Source organism: Indicator indicator, chromosome 4 (assembly GCF_027791375.1).
Source record: "Indicator indicator isolate 239-I01 chromosome 4, UM_Iind_1.1, whole genome shotgun sequence".
Taxonomy (NCBI): domain Eukaryota; kingdom Metazoa; phylum Chordata; class Aves; order Piciformes; family Indicatoridae; genus Indicator; species Indicator indicator.
In genome coordinates, this window is record NC_072013.1 from 7,316,827 (window position 1) to 7,334,184 (window position 17,358).

The 17,358-nt window shown below is 45.7% G+C and overlaps 1 protein-coding gene across 1 annotated transcript in view; it reads left to right on the forward strand.

Moving 5' to 3' along the window:
• RGS6 (regulator of G protein signaling 6) overlaps positions 1–16,171 on the forward strand; it is a 228,893-nt gene extending 212,722 nt beyond the window's left edge. Inside the window, exons 15-17 of the mRNA XM_054400221.1 lie at positions 8,017–8,106; positions 15,959–16,016; positions 16,128–16,171. Of these exons, the coding sequence (XP_054256196.1) occupies positions 8,017–8,106; positions 15,959–16,016; positions 16,128–16,171 (192 nt within the window). The remainder of the gene's footprint in view (positions 1–8,016; positions 8,107–15,958; positions 16,017–16,127) is intronic.
• Positions 16,172–17,358: the final 1,187 nt, after the last annotated feature.

Below are 17,358 nucleotides of genomic sequence, written 5' to 3' on the forward strand. Positions count from 1 at the left end.
TCTCCAGAGAAAACAGAGAGAGCAAGCTGTAGGCAGTTCTACAAGCATCAGGGTGTTGCCCAAAAGGTTAAGTAGTTATATCTCACAGCTGTACCGCAGTATAGATAGCAGTGACAAACTGCATCTTCATTGCTGCAACTCCTAGCTGTCGCTTGGAAGAGATGCTAGTCTCCCAAATGCTATACAAGGTTGTCCCCTCCTCCCAGGCAAAACCTGTTCACTTGGGCTTTTTGCCAGTAGCCAGGATTTGGCCCATATTGAGAGAATCAGCCTCTTAGCCACGATCATTGTTCTCAAAACCTAAAGCTGCTCATACAGCGTTAGACTCCCAGCAGCCCACTCTTGTCTCCCAGGATAGCCCTTGCTATATTTAGGATTAAATCCTCCTGCAGTACCAGGCTGACCCCTTAACTGCACGGTGCTTGACAGCCCTTCGTCTCTCTACTCTTCCGCACTGCGTCTGCTACGGACCCCCTGGCAGCGCTGCCTTCCCATTTGTATGTTGGAAGGTATGAAGCAAACCAGTTGTCTCATCAATTTGCAGAGGAGCCACAGCTAAATTTATGTGTTACTTTTATCAATGCACTTTCCCACGAAAGATTTACATTGTGTTTCCAACTATGTTTCTACAGGGCTAAACAAAGGATTTCTGTGTATTACTCAAAATGAGCTCTCATTGCTTACAGTTATCCCTCCTGCTAAAGCTCTTTCTTATGTTCCTGTGCCTTCAGCCCAGTGTAATTTCATTTCTTCCCTGAAATGCCTTTTAGTTTAGCAGGGAGGTTAGTCTATATTACAGTATAATTATTCATCTTTTTTTCTTTTCGTTCGTGGCAAAGCCAACTTGGTTGAGTGTGAAGAAAATGCAGCAGTTAAAACTGTGGGTGTAAATTATTGTGTCACTTAAATAACTTGAGAGCGGCCAAGAAGATATTGCTCAGATTTTCCAGAGCAATTCATGCTCAGGCCAAGACCCTTATGTGCCATTTACCTGCCTGAAATATTTCTTTTCTGAACTATAAATCAAGAAAGCCTAGCACTCCCAGAGGAGCCAGAACACCCATTTAGCTCTGGCCATACTCACTGGCACTACTGCCAGGTACTGGTGAGGCTTTGGGAAGGGGGCTCTCCCTGGTTAATGCTTGCAGAGAGCTCAAGCCCCACAGTACAATAGTGATGAGAAATGTAAAATATCAAATGCAAGAACCAGAATAAGCGGATCCAGAGGCCTTCTTAGCGGGGATTTGGAGACATTAAGTGGAATTGGAATAACCCCACTCTGTGCTTCCCTGCCTCCTCCCCCCACACTGGTGTTTTCCCATCAGGTTCAATCAGGGCAAGTGTGAAGGTCCTTTCTTCTGCAGCTTCTTCACTGCTTGCCTCATCTCAGTTGTGCCAGCTACCAACTATTTCAGCTTCCAGAGCTGATTCAGCACCTTTTCCTGCTTTCTCTAAAGTGCTTTTCAGCAGTGTCAGTGAGATGGAATGGCAGTTGAGTATAAGTGCTCCTAGCAACTGTTGCATTTAATGGTGGCACAAGTGACTGCTAAAGAGGAGTAGGTCTCCTTTACTTTCTTTGGCTTTTTGGAAGATCTGGTGGTAGTTTTGTAGGGGGTCATGCTGTTCAGGTGGGATTCCTGAGGATGAGCTGGAAAGCGTGCAACAGAGTGAATAGAATATGTCTCCCACACTCCTTGGACAGCAGGTTTTCCTGACTGCAGTAGGTGAGCATGCTGGCACCTCACTTCCTCTGCCACATATGTCCATGCAGAGTGGAGGTGAGAGAAAGGTGTTAGGCTGCTGCCAAGCCTAATTGGAAAGTGCAGCAGTCACACGCTGTGTGTTCAGAAAAGCATCTCCCTGCTTTCTCCTTCTCATGTCCTTCATGCTATAGAGACAGCTCTTCCAAAAGCAAACCCTGAGCAGGTCCTAGCTGGCATCCATTATCATCTTTCCAGGGAAAGCCACAAGGCATTTACAGAGGTGCTGCTCTGTCCTATGTGTCTGCAGTGAAATCCTCCCCTGTGCCCAGTATACAGGTAGAACAACCATTAACACTCACTGCAGTTCACTATTATTTATTTAGCTGTTTGATCTACTGCTTTGTGTTGCTTGTGGGCTTCTCTTCTAATGGATTTGTTTGACATTCTGCAAATCTGCCTTGCAGCTGGCCAGAGGGGCAGCTGCTGGTGTTCACATGCTTGCAATACAAAGGGGTCTCCAAATCAGCTCTCACTAGTTTAATACCAGATGTTGATGATGGGGTGAAGGGATGCTCCAAAGCAATTCAAAATATGTTAGTGGGATGGGTACAGCAAAGAGGTTTATGAAGGGCAAAATGGGCACTTGGGGCTCAAATGAATCTCAACATTTTTCTATCCTTAGTGTAAGCCCCCTGGAATGTGCTAAGAATGTCCTAAATGAGAAACTTCCCCTTGAAAGGAACAAAGTATTAGCAATTTCCTCCTATTTCCCTTCATCATCTAAAGCTTGTGGCTGTCTTTAGGCACAAACAGGGAAAGCTTTCTGTCAGCACATTAAAATTTAATGGCTTTCTGGAATCTGACTGGTGTCCAAGGTCATGGGTTTGACCTTCACAAACCTCCAAAACTGTTAAGCCTGTCACAAAATGTCACAGTGGGTTAGATACAGGTGGGATTAGAAATGGATGTTTAACCACCAACACTCCTCTCATCTCGTAAACACAATCCAGAAGAGAGAACAAAAATTTTCTGCCAAAAACACATGTTCTTAACAGAGACCACAATTCCTGAGGTCTGCCAGATGCTTTGTGCACATCAGGTGTTATTTTTTTATCACTCAGTATTTTTCCCACATCATTCTCCAGTGTTCCCAAGGTCCTTCTTGGCTGCCACCCGTGCCTTTCTCAGGGTCACTGTGCTTTGACTGCAGGGGAGGAGAGAACCCTGAGATAACATTGCAGAGCATTGATTTGAAGCAGGTGCAGCTTTGAGACAGTTTCTGCTATCTCAACCACCTCCCACATTCCCGTCTGGATTGCAAACTTTATTCTTTTTTTCCCCTCCTCCTTTCCCCTCTTGTCAGGAAAATTTACAGAGCTTGTCCTTCATCTCTTTCCAAAGATAGAGCTCTGGAAGAAAACAGCCGAGAGATGCTGAACCTTAGCAGGGCTTATTTCCTTGCACTTAAGCTGTCAGCTGTCAGGGGTGGGATTTCCTCTTGGTTTCACATAAATGTGGAAAAGAATTTTTTTGTGATTTACCTGGCTGGTTCCTTTGTTTTTTAATTCACAGAAGTGACCACATTTCCCCTTTTAAATTCTCTCCCCTCCCTGCCCCTTTTATTTCCTGTAGTGGTGATGGCTACACTGAAGTGTAATTCTCATGATACAAGCATAGTACAAAGATGCCCAGTGGAACAGGATAGCCTTCAGGACTGCTGTGTAGTTCTTCCCACCACAGAGGTAATGTGGTTCAGATACATGAAACACAAAAGAGGATCTGCCTTTTTCTCAAAAAGAGTGGCACACAGAGCTCATTGCTTGTGTTGCCTGGGTTCAGGATCTGGAGAACAGCAGTTCTGGGAATCATAGAATTGTTAGGGTTGGAAGGGATCTCAAGGCTCATCTAGTTCCAATCCCCCTGTCATGGGCAGGGACACCTCACACTAGATCAGGTTGCTCACAGCCATATCCAGCCTGGCTGCCAAAGCCTCCAGGGATGGGGCTTCTGCCACCTCCCTGGGCAATCTGTTCCAGTGCCTCACCACCCTCACGATGAAGAATTTCTTCCTAACATCCAATCTGAATCTACCAGTTTCTATTTTTGTTCCATTCCCCCTAGTCCTATCATTACCTGACACCCTAAAAAGTCCCTCACCAGCTTTCTTGTAGGGATGTTTGACAGCAAACCCGCTCTGCTTGCAGGAGTCTTGTAAGGGAATTGTTTGCTTGCTGGAGGTGAAACCCACCGTAATTACAAACGCAGGTTATTGCCTTGCCCTCCACGCTAGGCTGACATTTCCAAATGTGCATCCATCCTCACAGGGGAGCGTTGGTACAGCCAGCACTCATCAACAGCATGCTGTGTGAGGGACTAAGTGACCGCTCAGCTCACAAAGCCGGCTCACCAGGGCTTGCTGCTTGCACATGCCAAGTCAGTCCCTGTCTCCGCTCACAGCTGCTACTGCAGTGGCCTGAAATGGAGGCTTGGTGCTCAGAGATAGCTGGCAAGGCAACAGGGGAGACCGGTGGGATGCGTGATGCCTGTCAGCTCCTGGCCAGATCTTGAAAGGCTTCCCCCACCCACCCACCCTGCTTTCTGCCTGTGCTACTTTGTTTGATGGTTTAATAGATCACTTGGGTGTTTTAAATTTTTGGTTTTGCAATGTGACCCTCTAAAAGATCACTGTCTTAAGACTCGAGCAGGGAGCTAAGAGCCTGAGCCTTACCTGGGGAGATGCTACACTGCCTAGATGAAATGTTTCTTCTGCTATTGTGCAGATACGGCAAAGGGAACTGCCCATGAGGCTTTCAAAGAAAGGTTGCAGTGATAATTCTGACCGGGCTGGTCACAGTGCAAGGGACTGTAATGTCCAGAGCTACAGCTGCTTTGTTAAAAATTACATAAGTAGTACATTTACTGGGTGTATTCAGGGAGCCAGTAATAATGAACTCGTTACCCTGTAATAACTTTACAAAATGCAGAGTTCTGTCAGCATAAGGGTAGGAAGGCTCAGATTTTTTACCAGCAGCAGTGGGTGTGTAAGGGAGAGTGCAAACGTATAAAGTGCATCCCTAGAGATGCTGACTGCAGTTGGAAATTTCAGTTTGTGGTGAGGTTGTGCTCCCTCTCCACTATGTGTTAAAGAGGAAGAACAAAGCAGCTGCTCAGTAACATAAGAGGTGAGAAATCAGTGGGTTGCAATGATCCAAAGTGAGTTGAAAATCCATGATTTTAAAAATCCAAGCCAATTCACACAAGTTGCACAGGGCAGCTAAGTCTGTGCATGCACCTCTTTTGATAAGCCTGTTGTTCAGGCTTCCACAGAAGAACATTTCTGTGGCTGAACCTCCAGTTGCTTTCAATGTATTTATGAAATGAAGAGCTGCTAAAGGCTAGCTGTAAATTCTCCCTAGAAAGTTGAAGATTCTAGAAAGTATAGCAGAAAATTACTCAGTGGCAAGGAACAGAGTAGGCTAAAGATCAAAATGAATGTCCTAGCCACTGGTGTTTCCTGCCCTGGAGCTATGTTTGTTGTGTAACTGGGCTGAACATATGCAGCAGCAGCCACGATTTCAGCAGGAACCTTCATGGTGCAGTCTCAGTGGGGATTGTGTCTGTAGCAACATAAGCTGTCCTATACTGTTGCAAATTGGAAAGCAGTCTTTGCTGACCTGAGCAACTGTCTGAGACATCCAGTAGGTGCTTCAGAGATTCAGTGCTATGAAATAAATGATAATTTGTGCCCCCAGTCCAGAGATTCTTCAAAGCAAGCCCTTGAATTCTGGCAATTAAGCAATAAAGTTTTCTTCTGAAGCTATGCGTGTCCCTCCTGTCCCCTATGCCCAGCTTGCTTTCTTCATTAGCATTCAAGGCCTAGGAATAGTTATTCCCTGTTTGATTGTGTCTTTGGTGAACAGCAGAAAGGTAGCAGTGTTGCTGCTCAGTGATTCCAACACGTGAAAAGCAGAGAAAATGCTTTATACCAATTAGCTGACTGCACTGGCAGTTGGGTTGTGGGTGTGCAGTAGTCCTATTTTTCAGGGAAGGGCTTCACTTAAGGAGTTGGATTGTGGTTTATTTCATCTCAGGATTGAAGTAATTTTTGCATCTTCCCACAGCCCGATACTGAGTCTCTATTGTTTTAAGGTCAAATACATGAAGTCCTCTTGACATGAGCAAAAAATATATTTATTGCTGGTGTTCTGGTGGGCTGTGTGGCCAGCCTGGTGTGTTCTCCTTTGCCTGCAAGCAGCTCATGGGAGCTGTCTGTGGCAATTAAAACTGAATGTTATTTTCCAAAACTGTTGGTGGTTCTTCAGAGCAGACCCACTTGTCTGACCACAGGTAAAGAAGCCATTTAGACTCCAAAGGTGTTAAAAAAAAACTTAATCACATATTTATCAAGATATGCCTGTCTCCCACCTCCTTACCTTGGCCTCATAGCACCTTCCTGCTGCCTCAGCAAGCGCCTCCCTCCAGCACCTTGCATGTGCTAGGTACTGCAAGGGAGGACCACTGGGAGGAAGGGGACTCTGGAGACCACTCAGACTCTTCACTGTTGATGGGCTGCAAGGCGGCTGCCCTGTTGACTCATCAGTTTCTTCTTGGTCATGGAAGAGGAAGGAAAACAACTTTTAGGTATAAGTGGTGGTTTTGTCATTATGAAGAACTCACTAGGAGTACATGGGCTCTTCATCAGAGACACAGAAACCTTTTGACAACCACATCCATGACATGCATTATTTTCCCTCATCTCGTCTTAGTGCATACTTGTGTTGTTCTGTCCTAAATAAATAGAAAAAAAAGCGCCAGAGCTGGATGTGGAATCTCATGGCAGTGCTGTAGGTGAGAAGTATGAAGCTATGCCTTCCTCTGTGTTTTTTTCTGCAGCAAGTAAGGGTTACAGTTGCTAAATGGCTTTCTATGAGCATGTCTATTGCAAAATCTTGTGCTGTTCTTCAGAAGGATAGTGCTACGCAAACAAGGATGTGTCAGGTCTAAAAGCAAATATGGAAATTATCCAGTAAAAATTGTTCCATGCCAGGTTGTAGCTCAAAGGATATGTTTGTGCTGTGTCATAGGAAAACCAGCAGCAGTTATGGCCCTCTTAGGACTACACCAAACAGTGCAAGAAAGCTGAATTAAGCAGTTCATCTGTGTATAGACAGGTCATCACTAATTGCCCATGATGGTAAAGATAAGGGAATTCTGCTTGGCTTGTTAACAGTGTGAAATAAGCTATGCAACTTCATTCTGGTTTGGCTCTTCTAAAGTTTCGTGTACAATGGCTTTAGGGCAGCAGAGAATATTTCACGTTGTACAAATCAGTATAGATAAAATTGCTCGTTAACTCTGTAAAAGTACTTCCTTGGGCAAAGAAATGTTCAGGGTGCCTTTTTTTCTCTTTAACTTCCCTTAATGTGTTCTCAGTCTTTATTTGGTCAAAGTATTTTGATTTTCTTCGTGTTTGGGATGATGTCTATTACAAATCCAGGGATAATTAGGAGAAAGCTGACTGTGTTGAGGGATTCTCAGCAGGAAAGTAAAACCAAGAAATGAAATTGGAAAAGAGTGGGCATTAAGTTCTGCTGCAAGGAAACACCACTTTGTAAGCTTGAAGATGCACATAGTTAAGTGCTCTCAGATCAAACCACTAACAGTGGTTTGACTTGCTAGGAGAAAAAAGACTGTATGGGAGGGACTCACCTGAATTAACTTTATACATACGGTATACCCATCCACATCTGAGCTAGTCCTAAAACCTCACAGAGATACAGACTGTTTCAGGACATTAACACGTTGGTTTGCTTTATGTCTGTGTCTTAAGTGGAGCTGAAATGCATCCAAGAATCATTTCCCCTCCATGAAGGGGAGAGGGGTGCTGGGTGATAGTTCAAATATCTATAAGTGGTAAAATGAGATCCAACCTATGGGACAGTTTCTGTTGTTTACTTCTTCCTTCGTGAGACATCCCAGTAATATCAGCCTGACTAGACACCTGCATATAATCTGGGGACTTCAGAGAGTTGCAGTCTTTGCAGAACAACACTGATTACTGAATAATATGTGCCAGCCTTTGGGGTGAGGGCCACCTCTTTGTTTTGTGTTCATACAGCCCCAGGCACAGCAGGGTCCTGCCCCAGGAAGGACCTCCTGTACACTCCCACAACACAGATAATCAATAATAGCAGACTTAATTAGAACTTTGATCAGCCTCTCTTCCTTCTAATTTGCTGTGTTTTAAATCCCTGTGATGTCTAAATGAGGTTTGATAACAATTCTCCATCTCTCATTTCCTCCTGTCCCACAGGAGCACATTTACAAGCTGATGAAGAGTGACAGCTATGCGCGCTTCCTCCGTTCCAACGCTTACCAGGACTTACTGCTGGCGAAGAAGAAGGTATCTGTTGGAAAGGACCTGCTTGCATCTCCTAGCACCTCTTGATTCTCGCCTGCTGCTTGCTGCTAGTGTGAAAATGAAAATATTGTTTCCTTTTTTTGTTGTTGTTTCCTTCCCCCCCCCCCCCCCCTTTTATTTAAGAAAGGAATGAGCGCTTTTGTTTGCCTCACTTGGGACACAGGGTATGGCATCCGTATGCACAGCCTCAATGTGTGCTTTGGGGAAAACATGGTGACCCAGAGTAAAAATAATATGGAAAGGTGTTTATCATGCACAACTGTCTCCCAAACTCAGTGCAGGCAATTAAAATTGCATTGCCTCTCCCTCAAGACAAAGATGGTGTCTGGTAGGAGAGCAGGAGCACATCAATCTAGTCATTACTGGAACAAATTTCATCCATTCTGCTTTTCACCTGCTTAGTCTCACCATGTGATCTTCCCTTTGGATGCCTTACCTGTAGACCCCGCTGCAGTGATTCCCATGCACCTTTTCTCCTTTCCCCCTTTCCCCTTGTTTTTGGCTCCCCAGACATACCTCCTTTTCCTTGGAGATGAGAAATAATTGCAACCTGTGCTGTAATCAAGAATTCTAGCCACTTTATCTCACAGGAGAACTGGCTTTGAGCTCTTTTTAGCTTTTTTTGGTGTCTGCATGTGCCCTGCCTGCATTATATTTTTGCCAGGAGCCCCCAGTTCAGAGTGAGTGCAAAGGAGTGCTTATCTAGTTACAAAGGAGTGCTTATCTAGTTACAGAAGCTCCTGTCCAAGTGTCCCTTCTTTCTGAGGGGGCTGGTAAGCTGAGGTAAGCTACTGATCTCTGTATTTCTGGCTGTGTTCAATTGTTTCCTGCCCCTCCTGACTTACTCCCATAGGCCTACCTGAGTTGGTCTGTGTGCATGTGCATGCATGTACACGTGTACATGCCCCACTTACATTTGGCTTCCAGAACCATGCATAAACTGACTCCTGCAGCCTGAGTATATGGTTTCCCATCACCGTTTTCCCTGCTGTTTTTCTGCTTCATTCTCTGTGTGCTGCCACATTACATTGCATCGACACAATACAATGAAATCCCAGTGGTATTTTTTGTCCTGATTGTCATTGTGTGCCCTAAAAACATGCATATAGTGGCAAAAGGAGACAAACCCCCTTGTCTCCTGTGCTTGCGACTACTGGCAGGTGGATTAGAGAAAGGTAATGGAGGGCAGCAGTCAGCCTTATGTTTCAAAATGTCTGGTTTGAGACAGCATAAACCAGTCTTGCTTACATTTGGAAAGGTTAGACCTGGCTTAGAGCTCAGAGGCTGTGAGTAAAGGAGGAGGGCATGGAAGTCTTCTGACCATACAAAGTGTGAAAACCTTTGCTATCTTATGACCCCCATCAGCTCATGCTTCTTCCTGCCCCTCAAGTCTCCACTGAACATGTGAGGGTTCATGTTCTTGAAAGCAGGAGACTTTTCTCCTCCCAGCTGAGCCAATTCAAACTGGAGGTAGTTTGGGTTGTTTTGTAATCCTTATTTGCTGTCAGATCAAGCCCTGGATGTGTCAGCATGACATCCTCATCCCCCCCCAGACTGCCGGAGGAGCAGCTTTTGGTGTCATGTTCACAGAGCTGTGAATGTAAGAATCCTGTTTCTTTTAGAGAGGCTGTGGGTGCACGAGTAAATAGCAAGGCACTAAAAAGCCAGGAGTAAATCTGTGCAGATGTGTTGTTCACCAGCTTCACATGAAGCAGGAGAGGAGCTGATGTTACTCCAGAATTTGTGAAGTTCTTTGCAATCACATTGCGTTGAGCTGGGCAAATGAACATTTCTGAAACAGTGTAGGTACAGAGATGGTGGCAGAAAGAGCATGAAGTTTCTGCACACTGAGGTGCATGGTAAGATCTTTAGTACCTTTGCTGCAGCTTTGGGAGGCATCCCTTTAAAATTCTTCTGGAAATAGCTGGAAAGAAGAGGAAGGGAAAGTGGCATATTAGAGGCTGTGTGGATAGAGGACTTGGTTTAGAGCCTGCATAGGAAGTCCTGGATTCACTGATGTGAGGTAGAAATTCAGTTGTTTAAGACTTGATGAGTACGTTTGGGGCATGAGTGTGTCTTGCCCCAGAGATATTATTCTAATGTTGTCTGTGTACCGTCACACCGATACGAGAGAGCCTTACTTTTGTTACTGAAAATAAGTTCTGTCAGAAGCACAGCATGATGGACTTGGGCTAAAGGAGTTGTTTGCACAAAGTGACTGAACATCTCTGGCATCGATTCACAGATGAGTGTTTTGTGGATAAGTTTATGTCATTTGGGATCTTTTGCCCTCCAGGACTGGGCTGTGGCAAGTTGAGAGGGTAGGGAAAAGGGGAAGGTTCACTGTGGCTAGATCACAGAACTGGGAGCCACAAAATCCATGCAGTTCCCCTGGTTCCTCCATTTAGTTTCTTGTGTGACCCTGGGGAAAAGAGGGTTCAACTTTTCCTGCTTTATATCCTCTTCTCTGCCAAATGGGAATAATAATAGTGACCTGCTCAGAGGAGAGGTGACAAGGCTTGACCAGGGCCTCAAAACATGATTGACATTTTTCAGACTCGTAAGATACTTTAAGTTTGAAGAGTTGCTTTTTTCCACACTGTGCAATAACCACAGATGTGGGAGCTTCCCCTCCCTGCTCTGGGAGTGCATTAACAGAGGGAGGGAGGAGAAGTTATGGGTCAGAACTAAGATACAATGACAGAATTATGAGGGGGTCCAGGGAGGATAAAATGAACATATTGTTCACACCACTAACTGATGCAAGACAGTGGACATAGGCTGCATACAGACCAGGCATACATACTTTGTTAATCCATTTTGGAATTTTTTTTTTCTTGGTTCTTGCCAGTGTCATTATTGCAAATAGCCACAATATTATTGGCCTCCATCCTGCAGATTCATGGTGCTCAGCAGGGAACATGAGGTTGGCCTCCAGCAAGGGCGTGATTGGAAGCAACGAGCTGCAGTGGGGGAAAGCTGGGTGTAGCTCCCTGCCTCGCGCAGAAGTCCTCCTCCCCTGCTAAGCTGGAGAAGAGGAGGGATGAGGGCAGAGCCTTGTCCTCAGGAGGAATGGCTGTACAGCCCAGCCCGATCCAAGCTCTGTGCCTCCATGCCCAGCCCTTCCCCCTGTAGCAGGTAGAAATCTCAGGGCTGCTGAAAGTGGCTGGCTCAGCAGTGAAGGGCTGGATGGTGCTGAGCTCCCCAACAAATTCATCATGTTTTATTTGTGTATCTATGCAACACACCTCACTCATGCTGCGCAGAGTTGAGTGTCGACCTGCTCCTGTTTCTGCTGATATGCACATTGCTGCAGGCTACGTTACAGCAGGTAATCACCACCGAACCATCCCCCAGCCCTCCTCCATGGCAGCCAAAATGGTGGCTGGATGTCCTTAGACAGCAGCAAGCATCATGTCAGAATGAGTGCCATGACAAACCTCCTTGCTTGAGGCAAGGAGACATTTGGGTTGTGTGACTGGCTGCAGAGCTGGGGTTTATTGCCTGGGGAGAGAGCAGTGTAGATCAGTTAGTGCACCATGGAATGAAGTGGGGGTGTGCAGGAGCTTTGTTAACCATGAAGGAGCAGCCAGGCACGTGTTCTGCTAGTTATTTTTGAGAGGAAGGGAGAGGAAAGAACAGGAAAGACCTCGAGGCACTTTCCATTACTCCTTGTAAAGGTAAAATGATGACATTGGTAGGCATCTCCACGTTAGCAGGCATCTGACTGCCACCTGAAGCAGCAGCCAAGCTGTCCCGGCTTAGGTGTTCATGGCAGCCCAGCACAGGATGGCTTCCTGCCATCTGGCCCTGCTGACAGGTAGGGGAGCATCCTGCAATGGTAGCCATGGCTGCAGTGCAGATGGGCTGTGAAGCTATGGAAATGAGCCCTGTCACAGTGGTGAAAGAGCAGGTTGGTACTTGCTTGGTTTAGAGTACTGTTTTCCTCACCAGCTGATTCTCTGTGGTCCTGTGCAAATTGCAAATAGACATAAACCAGATGCAAAATACTATTCCAGCCATTTTGTAACACTGTACATGCCCTTTGCTTTCTCACTTTGACAGGTGTGTGTGACCATCTGAGAAGCATGGGACCTGCTTCTGGCCTTTTCCTGAGTCAGGGTCAGGGAAGCCATCATGTTTTATTTTCATCTGATGCCCTTCCCTCTGATACACAGGGCTTTCACCAAGTTAGAGTTAGGAAAAAAAAAAAAAAAGACAACACTCAGGCCTCAAAGTCTCAGTACTAAAAAAGAATTCAGTAGCCAACAAAAAGGAGAGAGGGAGATTTTTTTTCAGACCTGCAGTTCAGAAGACCAAAGTTTTGTATATATTTCCCTGTTTTCAGAAAAGTGTTTGCAAGGCAATGGCTAGGAGGTTCATGCCGTGAAGAACAGGCTGTATTTGCAGCACATGCCTTTTGAAGCATTGCTTTCATCCAGACCCCCTGTTCTGACTGCTCTGTATTGTCCAGGAAGGTTTCTACTTCAGTTTCTGTCCCCATCTCAGTCCCATCAGGGCACACATGACCAGTTTGATTCAGTGGCAGGACTTGGCTTGAATATTGTAAAACTTCTGAGCAATTTTCTCATAATTACTTCTAATAATCAGTGTCAGCTGGCTTTCCTATTTTTTTTTTTCTACTTACATTGCTTTGTGCCACCAAAATCTACACAAAAGAACTTAAAACTGGGATGGCTGGATAAATAATTAATGGTGAGAAAAAAGGAAAATTTGGAGGAGACAGTCAAAAATTAGTGAATGACTCCCGAGTGATGAGATCTATTTTCTTGCACCTACCTGGGCTGGAAAGATTTCATCTGCAGTTGGGGGGGTGGTTTCATATTTTATCCAAATGCACATGTCCTTTGCCATTAGCTGGTAGAGTCTGTTGGTGCATTTACTGGCAAAGGTGGCCTTTTGTGCACGCAGGAGGACTGTCTGACCTGGCATGCACATGTGTTTGTCTGCCTTTGCCCTTTGCACTCTCAGTGCATGTTTTGAAGACGCTGCTGTGGTGCTGCAAGAAGCACAGCTCCATGCACTGCAGCCTTGTTGGACATTGCCTGTGCGATCCCCCAGAACCGTTCACAGGACTGAGAAAGATCTGACTTGGTCTCTCTTGTTTGTTTGTTTGTTTTTTTTTTTTCCTTTTCATTTTGGTATTTTTAAATTTCCTTCTGCTGTGCCAAGCAGCATCCACACCTCCACATTGGAGGGATGCAGGCAGGGAGTCAGATACCTCCGCAGCAGGCTGCCAGCCACATGATCTGCAGGCAAGTGGGCAGGAAGAGCCAGAGAGAGGAACAGCCAGCACCCACACCCGCTGCTATTAGGCCAGCTCATCACTGTGCAGCCAGCCTGCCTCAGCTGCTTTGTATTTTTACTAGAAAATGTCATGCTTTGACTCAGAGCTGGATGCCATGGGGATGAGCTTTCCACACATCCAGCTGGTCCCAGCCTGCGATCTCCATGCCAAATGTGCAGGGTTGCTGCAGCCTGTGCTTGCAAGGCACATCTGTGGGACACTATTGCTGCTCTCCACGCCTGCTTCCCCATGCATGTCCTCAGCCATGGTAGGGAAACAGCCCTCTGTGTGGCCCCCTGTGCTAGGCGAGCTCTCAGCACCCCAACAAGGTGCTCATCATCTTTGGAGACCACTGTCTTGCCTGCCTGCTGAGTAGGAATCTGCATCACCCTTTGCTTGGTAGCAAAACCAGAGTCAGCAGGTGCAAAGGCACAGTGTGTCCTGTTTTCAGCAGTGCACTCTCCTTTGTCTCCAGTGCACACCACAGCTTTGCTTTAAAATGCAGTAGGGCCAGACACTGATTTTCCAGCCCGCAGCAATGCGATGCTGCAGACTCCATGTGTCTTGCTCCCCTAGGAACCTTTGCAGGACATTCTGTCTTTTGTTTAGGGATTCCTTCTCCTGGGTGAAATTGTGCTGCCCATGAGTCTTGCCACCCCTGCAGGAGACCAACATGGAGGCCAGTCCAGTGCACAGCTATGCACTACTCATCATGATGCATTCAGCCAAGGCAGCAGGACTACAGCCTCTCTTTGTCATCACTTCTGCCTCAGAGTGCAGGGACACCTCTGAGACTCCTTCAGGGAGGGGATTTGCAATGCTCTGTTATGCTCAGCAGGAGAATGAGGCTGACATTTCTCTTCCCATTCCTCTCCTCTCACATGCAGGGAGAGGCAACTAACCTTCAGTTTAGTACATATTAAGTATTCCTCTGGGGAACACTGGACAGGGTATATTACTGCCCCCCTGCCAGCCAGGAAGCCTGCTTTGTTGCTTGGTACATGCTCTGAGTCCTTGGCTCCATCCTCAGTGTTGGCTAAAATGACATGCCTCCACCTTTCTCTTAGGATACCACTTCTGGGACAACAGAGCTGATGATGTGGCTTCCTCGAATGGTTATAACTGGAGAGGGTGCTTGATTTCTGAACAAAGAATACTGCTTGTCTTAAAAGGGCCTTATGTTCTGGTCTCCTCTCTGACAATGAGGCAGGGAGAATGAGCCCCATCTCTGGCTGGGACATTTCAGACTCATCTTGTAGCTGTTGGAGAGCTGTGGCAGCTGTGATAGATGTGCAGAAGAATTGAAAGGCTTTACCTAGGCTCACCTACACAAGTTCTCATCCAATTTATCTGGTATGCGTTTGGCTTTTTGTCCTGGGGGTTGTTAGTGCAGCTGAATCTGTGGCAGATGATATGACAGGTAGGCACCTCTGATGAGCCCCTCCAGTGCAATGCTTATTTCCAGTGCACTGTCACACACCATCATTATTGTGGCTTTCTCTTATACGTAGCTCCTTATCCCCTTTCCTGCAGTTTTACTTCCATCTTACCACCTCCATGTTGCTGGCTCACCACATATCAAAATAATTTTCCTCTCCTGGAAATCAGCAGCACCCACAGTAAAGAACTCTCTTTCAGATTACAGAATTTCTTCTCTTCTCCATAACGATTTTTTTTCTCTTAGATATTCCAGCAAACATGTCAATAAATTATTTAGTTCTTCCTTGTTAGTGACAATTAGATCTCCCTTGTGCCAAATGAATGAAACGCTGCAGCGAGCAACCTTCTCAGGGATACGTTGATAAAGCCATGATGCACATGCTTGTCTTCTTGCAGTGAGGCTGAATGTCTTCCTGCATATGAATAGTCCTGTACTCCAGATAGAAAAATACCAGTGCCCCAAATCTGCCTGTGTCTTTCCATGGCCTTGCATAGACATACATACGCTGTCTTCTGGTTTGATGTAACCATTCTTACTGGAAATGGGCTGCTACCCTCTGGGTGAATGCAAGAGCGGAGGTTCCCTGGCAGTGGGTTTGGTGGTGGGTTTTTGTCCAGTGCAATAATTCACTCCCACATTGCTTTGTAATATTATAAAAGTCACAGTTGTTTTTTCCATCTCTCTAAACAAGTAGATGGGAGCCTCTGATCAGCTGCTTGGCAGATGTTAACCAGAATCAGAGGTCCCAGCTCAAGCAGCCACAGAAGGAAAATTTAGAGAACAAGAAATCAATATCAATAGCTGTGAGATACAACAATGCACAGACCCGTCTGAACTGTTCAGAAAACTCACAGGAGAAAATATGACATACTCTGAGAGCAAAAGTAGCAATGTCTCTCTTTCTTTGAGGGGTTTTGGTTTCTTATGTTTGCTGCTGCAAACATTGATTTCTGCTTTTTACATTTTTTTTACAACTTTTTTTCCTCTTGCTGCTTCCTTATATTTTGCTGCTGTTTTGAAAGACTGCATTTAAGCTGAAGGGTTCTTTTCTGTATTTTTTTCTCCTCACTTTTTTCCCTGTTAAGCCAGAGAATGAACCAGGTCGTAGAACTTCTCTAGAAAAGTTCACTCGCAGCGTGGTAAGTTCCCTTTTTTTTTTTTTTTTTACCCCCTGCTCCCTTTCCCCAGAGCTTCATTTTCAGTTGGGGGGGAACTTGGTTGCTCAACTTTTTATTTCATTCATTATTTTTGCAGACAGTACTTGTGCAGCTTCTCTTTTAATACTGTACTTCATCTAAATAGCTGCTCTAAAGAAGCGGGGTAGGGGGGAGGAGACGAGAAGCAGAATTCCATGATGCTCATTCTAGCTTGTCATCAGTGCAAAAGCAAAATCAATTTTTGTCTAGAATGAAATGCAAGATTGTCTTTTTGCTGTGTTCCCACTACAGTATTTGTTGTGGCATTTCCTTGCACAATGAAGTAGGAGAACGTGGTTCTCATAGTCCTGCATATGATGATACACATGCATACATACCCACCCACACTGTATGTGTGCACACATCCATACCCACCTACACTGCATGTGTATGTGCACACATCCATACCCACCCACACTGTATGTGTGTGTGTGCACACATCCATACCCACCCACACTGTATGTGTGTGTGTGCACACATCCATACCCACCCACACTGTATGTGTGTGTGTGCACACATCCATACCCACCTACACTGTATGTGTATGTGCACACATCCACACTCACCCACACTGTATGTGTGTGTGTGCACACATCCACGCTCACCCACACTGTTATGTGTGTGTGTGCACACATCCATACCCACCCACACTGTATGTCTTATGTGCACACTTACGTACCCACACCCTATGTATGCACACATACATGCCTACCCACACTCTATGTATGCACACTTATGTACCCACACCCTATGTATGCACACATACATGCCTACCCACACTCTATGTATGCACACTTATGTACCCACACCCTATGTATGCACACATACATGCCTACCCACACTCTGTGTATGCACACATACATGCCTACCCACACTCTGTGTATGCACACATACATGCCTACCCACACTCTGTGTATGCACACATACATGCCTACCCACACTCTGTGTATGCACACATACATGCCTACCCACACTCTGTGTATGCACACATACATGCCTACCCACACTCTGTGTATGCACACATACATGCCTACCCACACTCTGTGTATGCACACATACATGCCTACCCACACCCTGTGTATGCACACATACATGCCTACCCACACTCTGTGTATGCACACATACATGCCTACCCACACTCTATGTATGCACACATACATGCCTACCCACACTCTGTGTATGCACACATACATGCCTACCCACACTCTGTGTATGCACACATACATGCCTACCCACACTCTGTGTATGCACACATACATGCCTACCCACACTCTGTGTATGCACACATA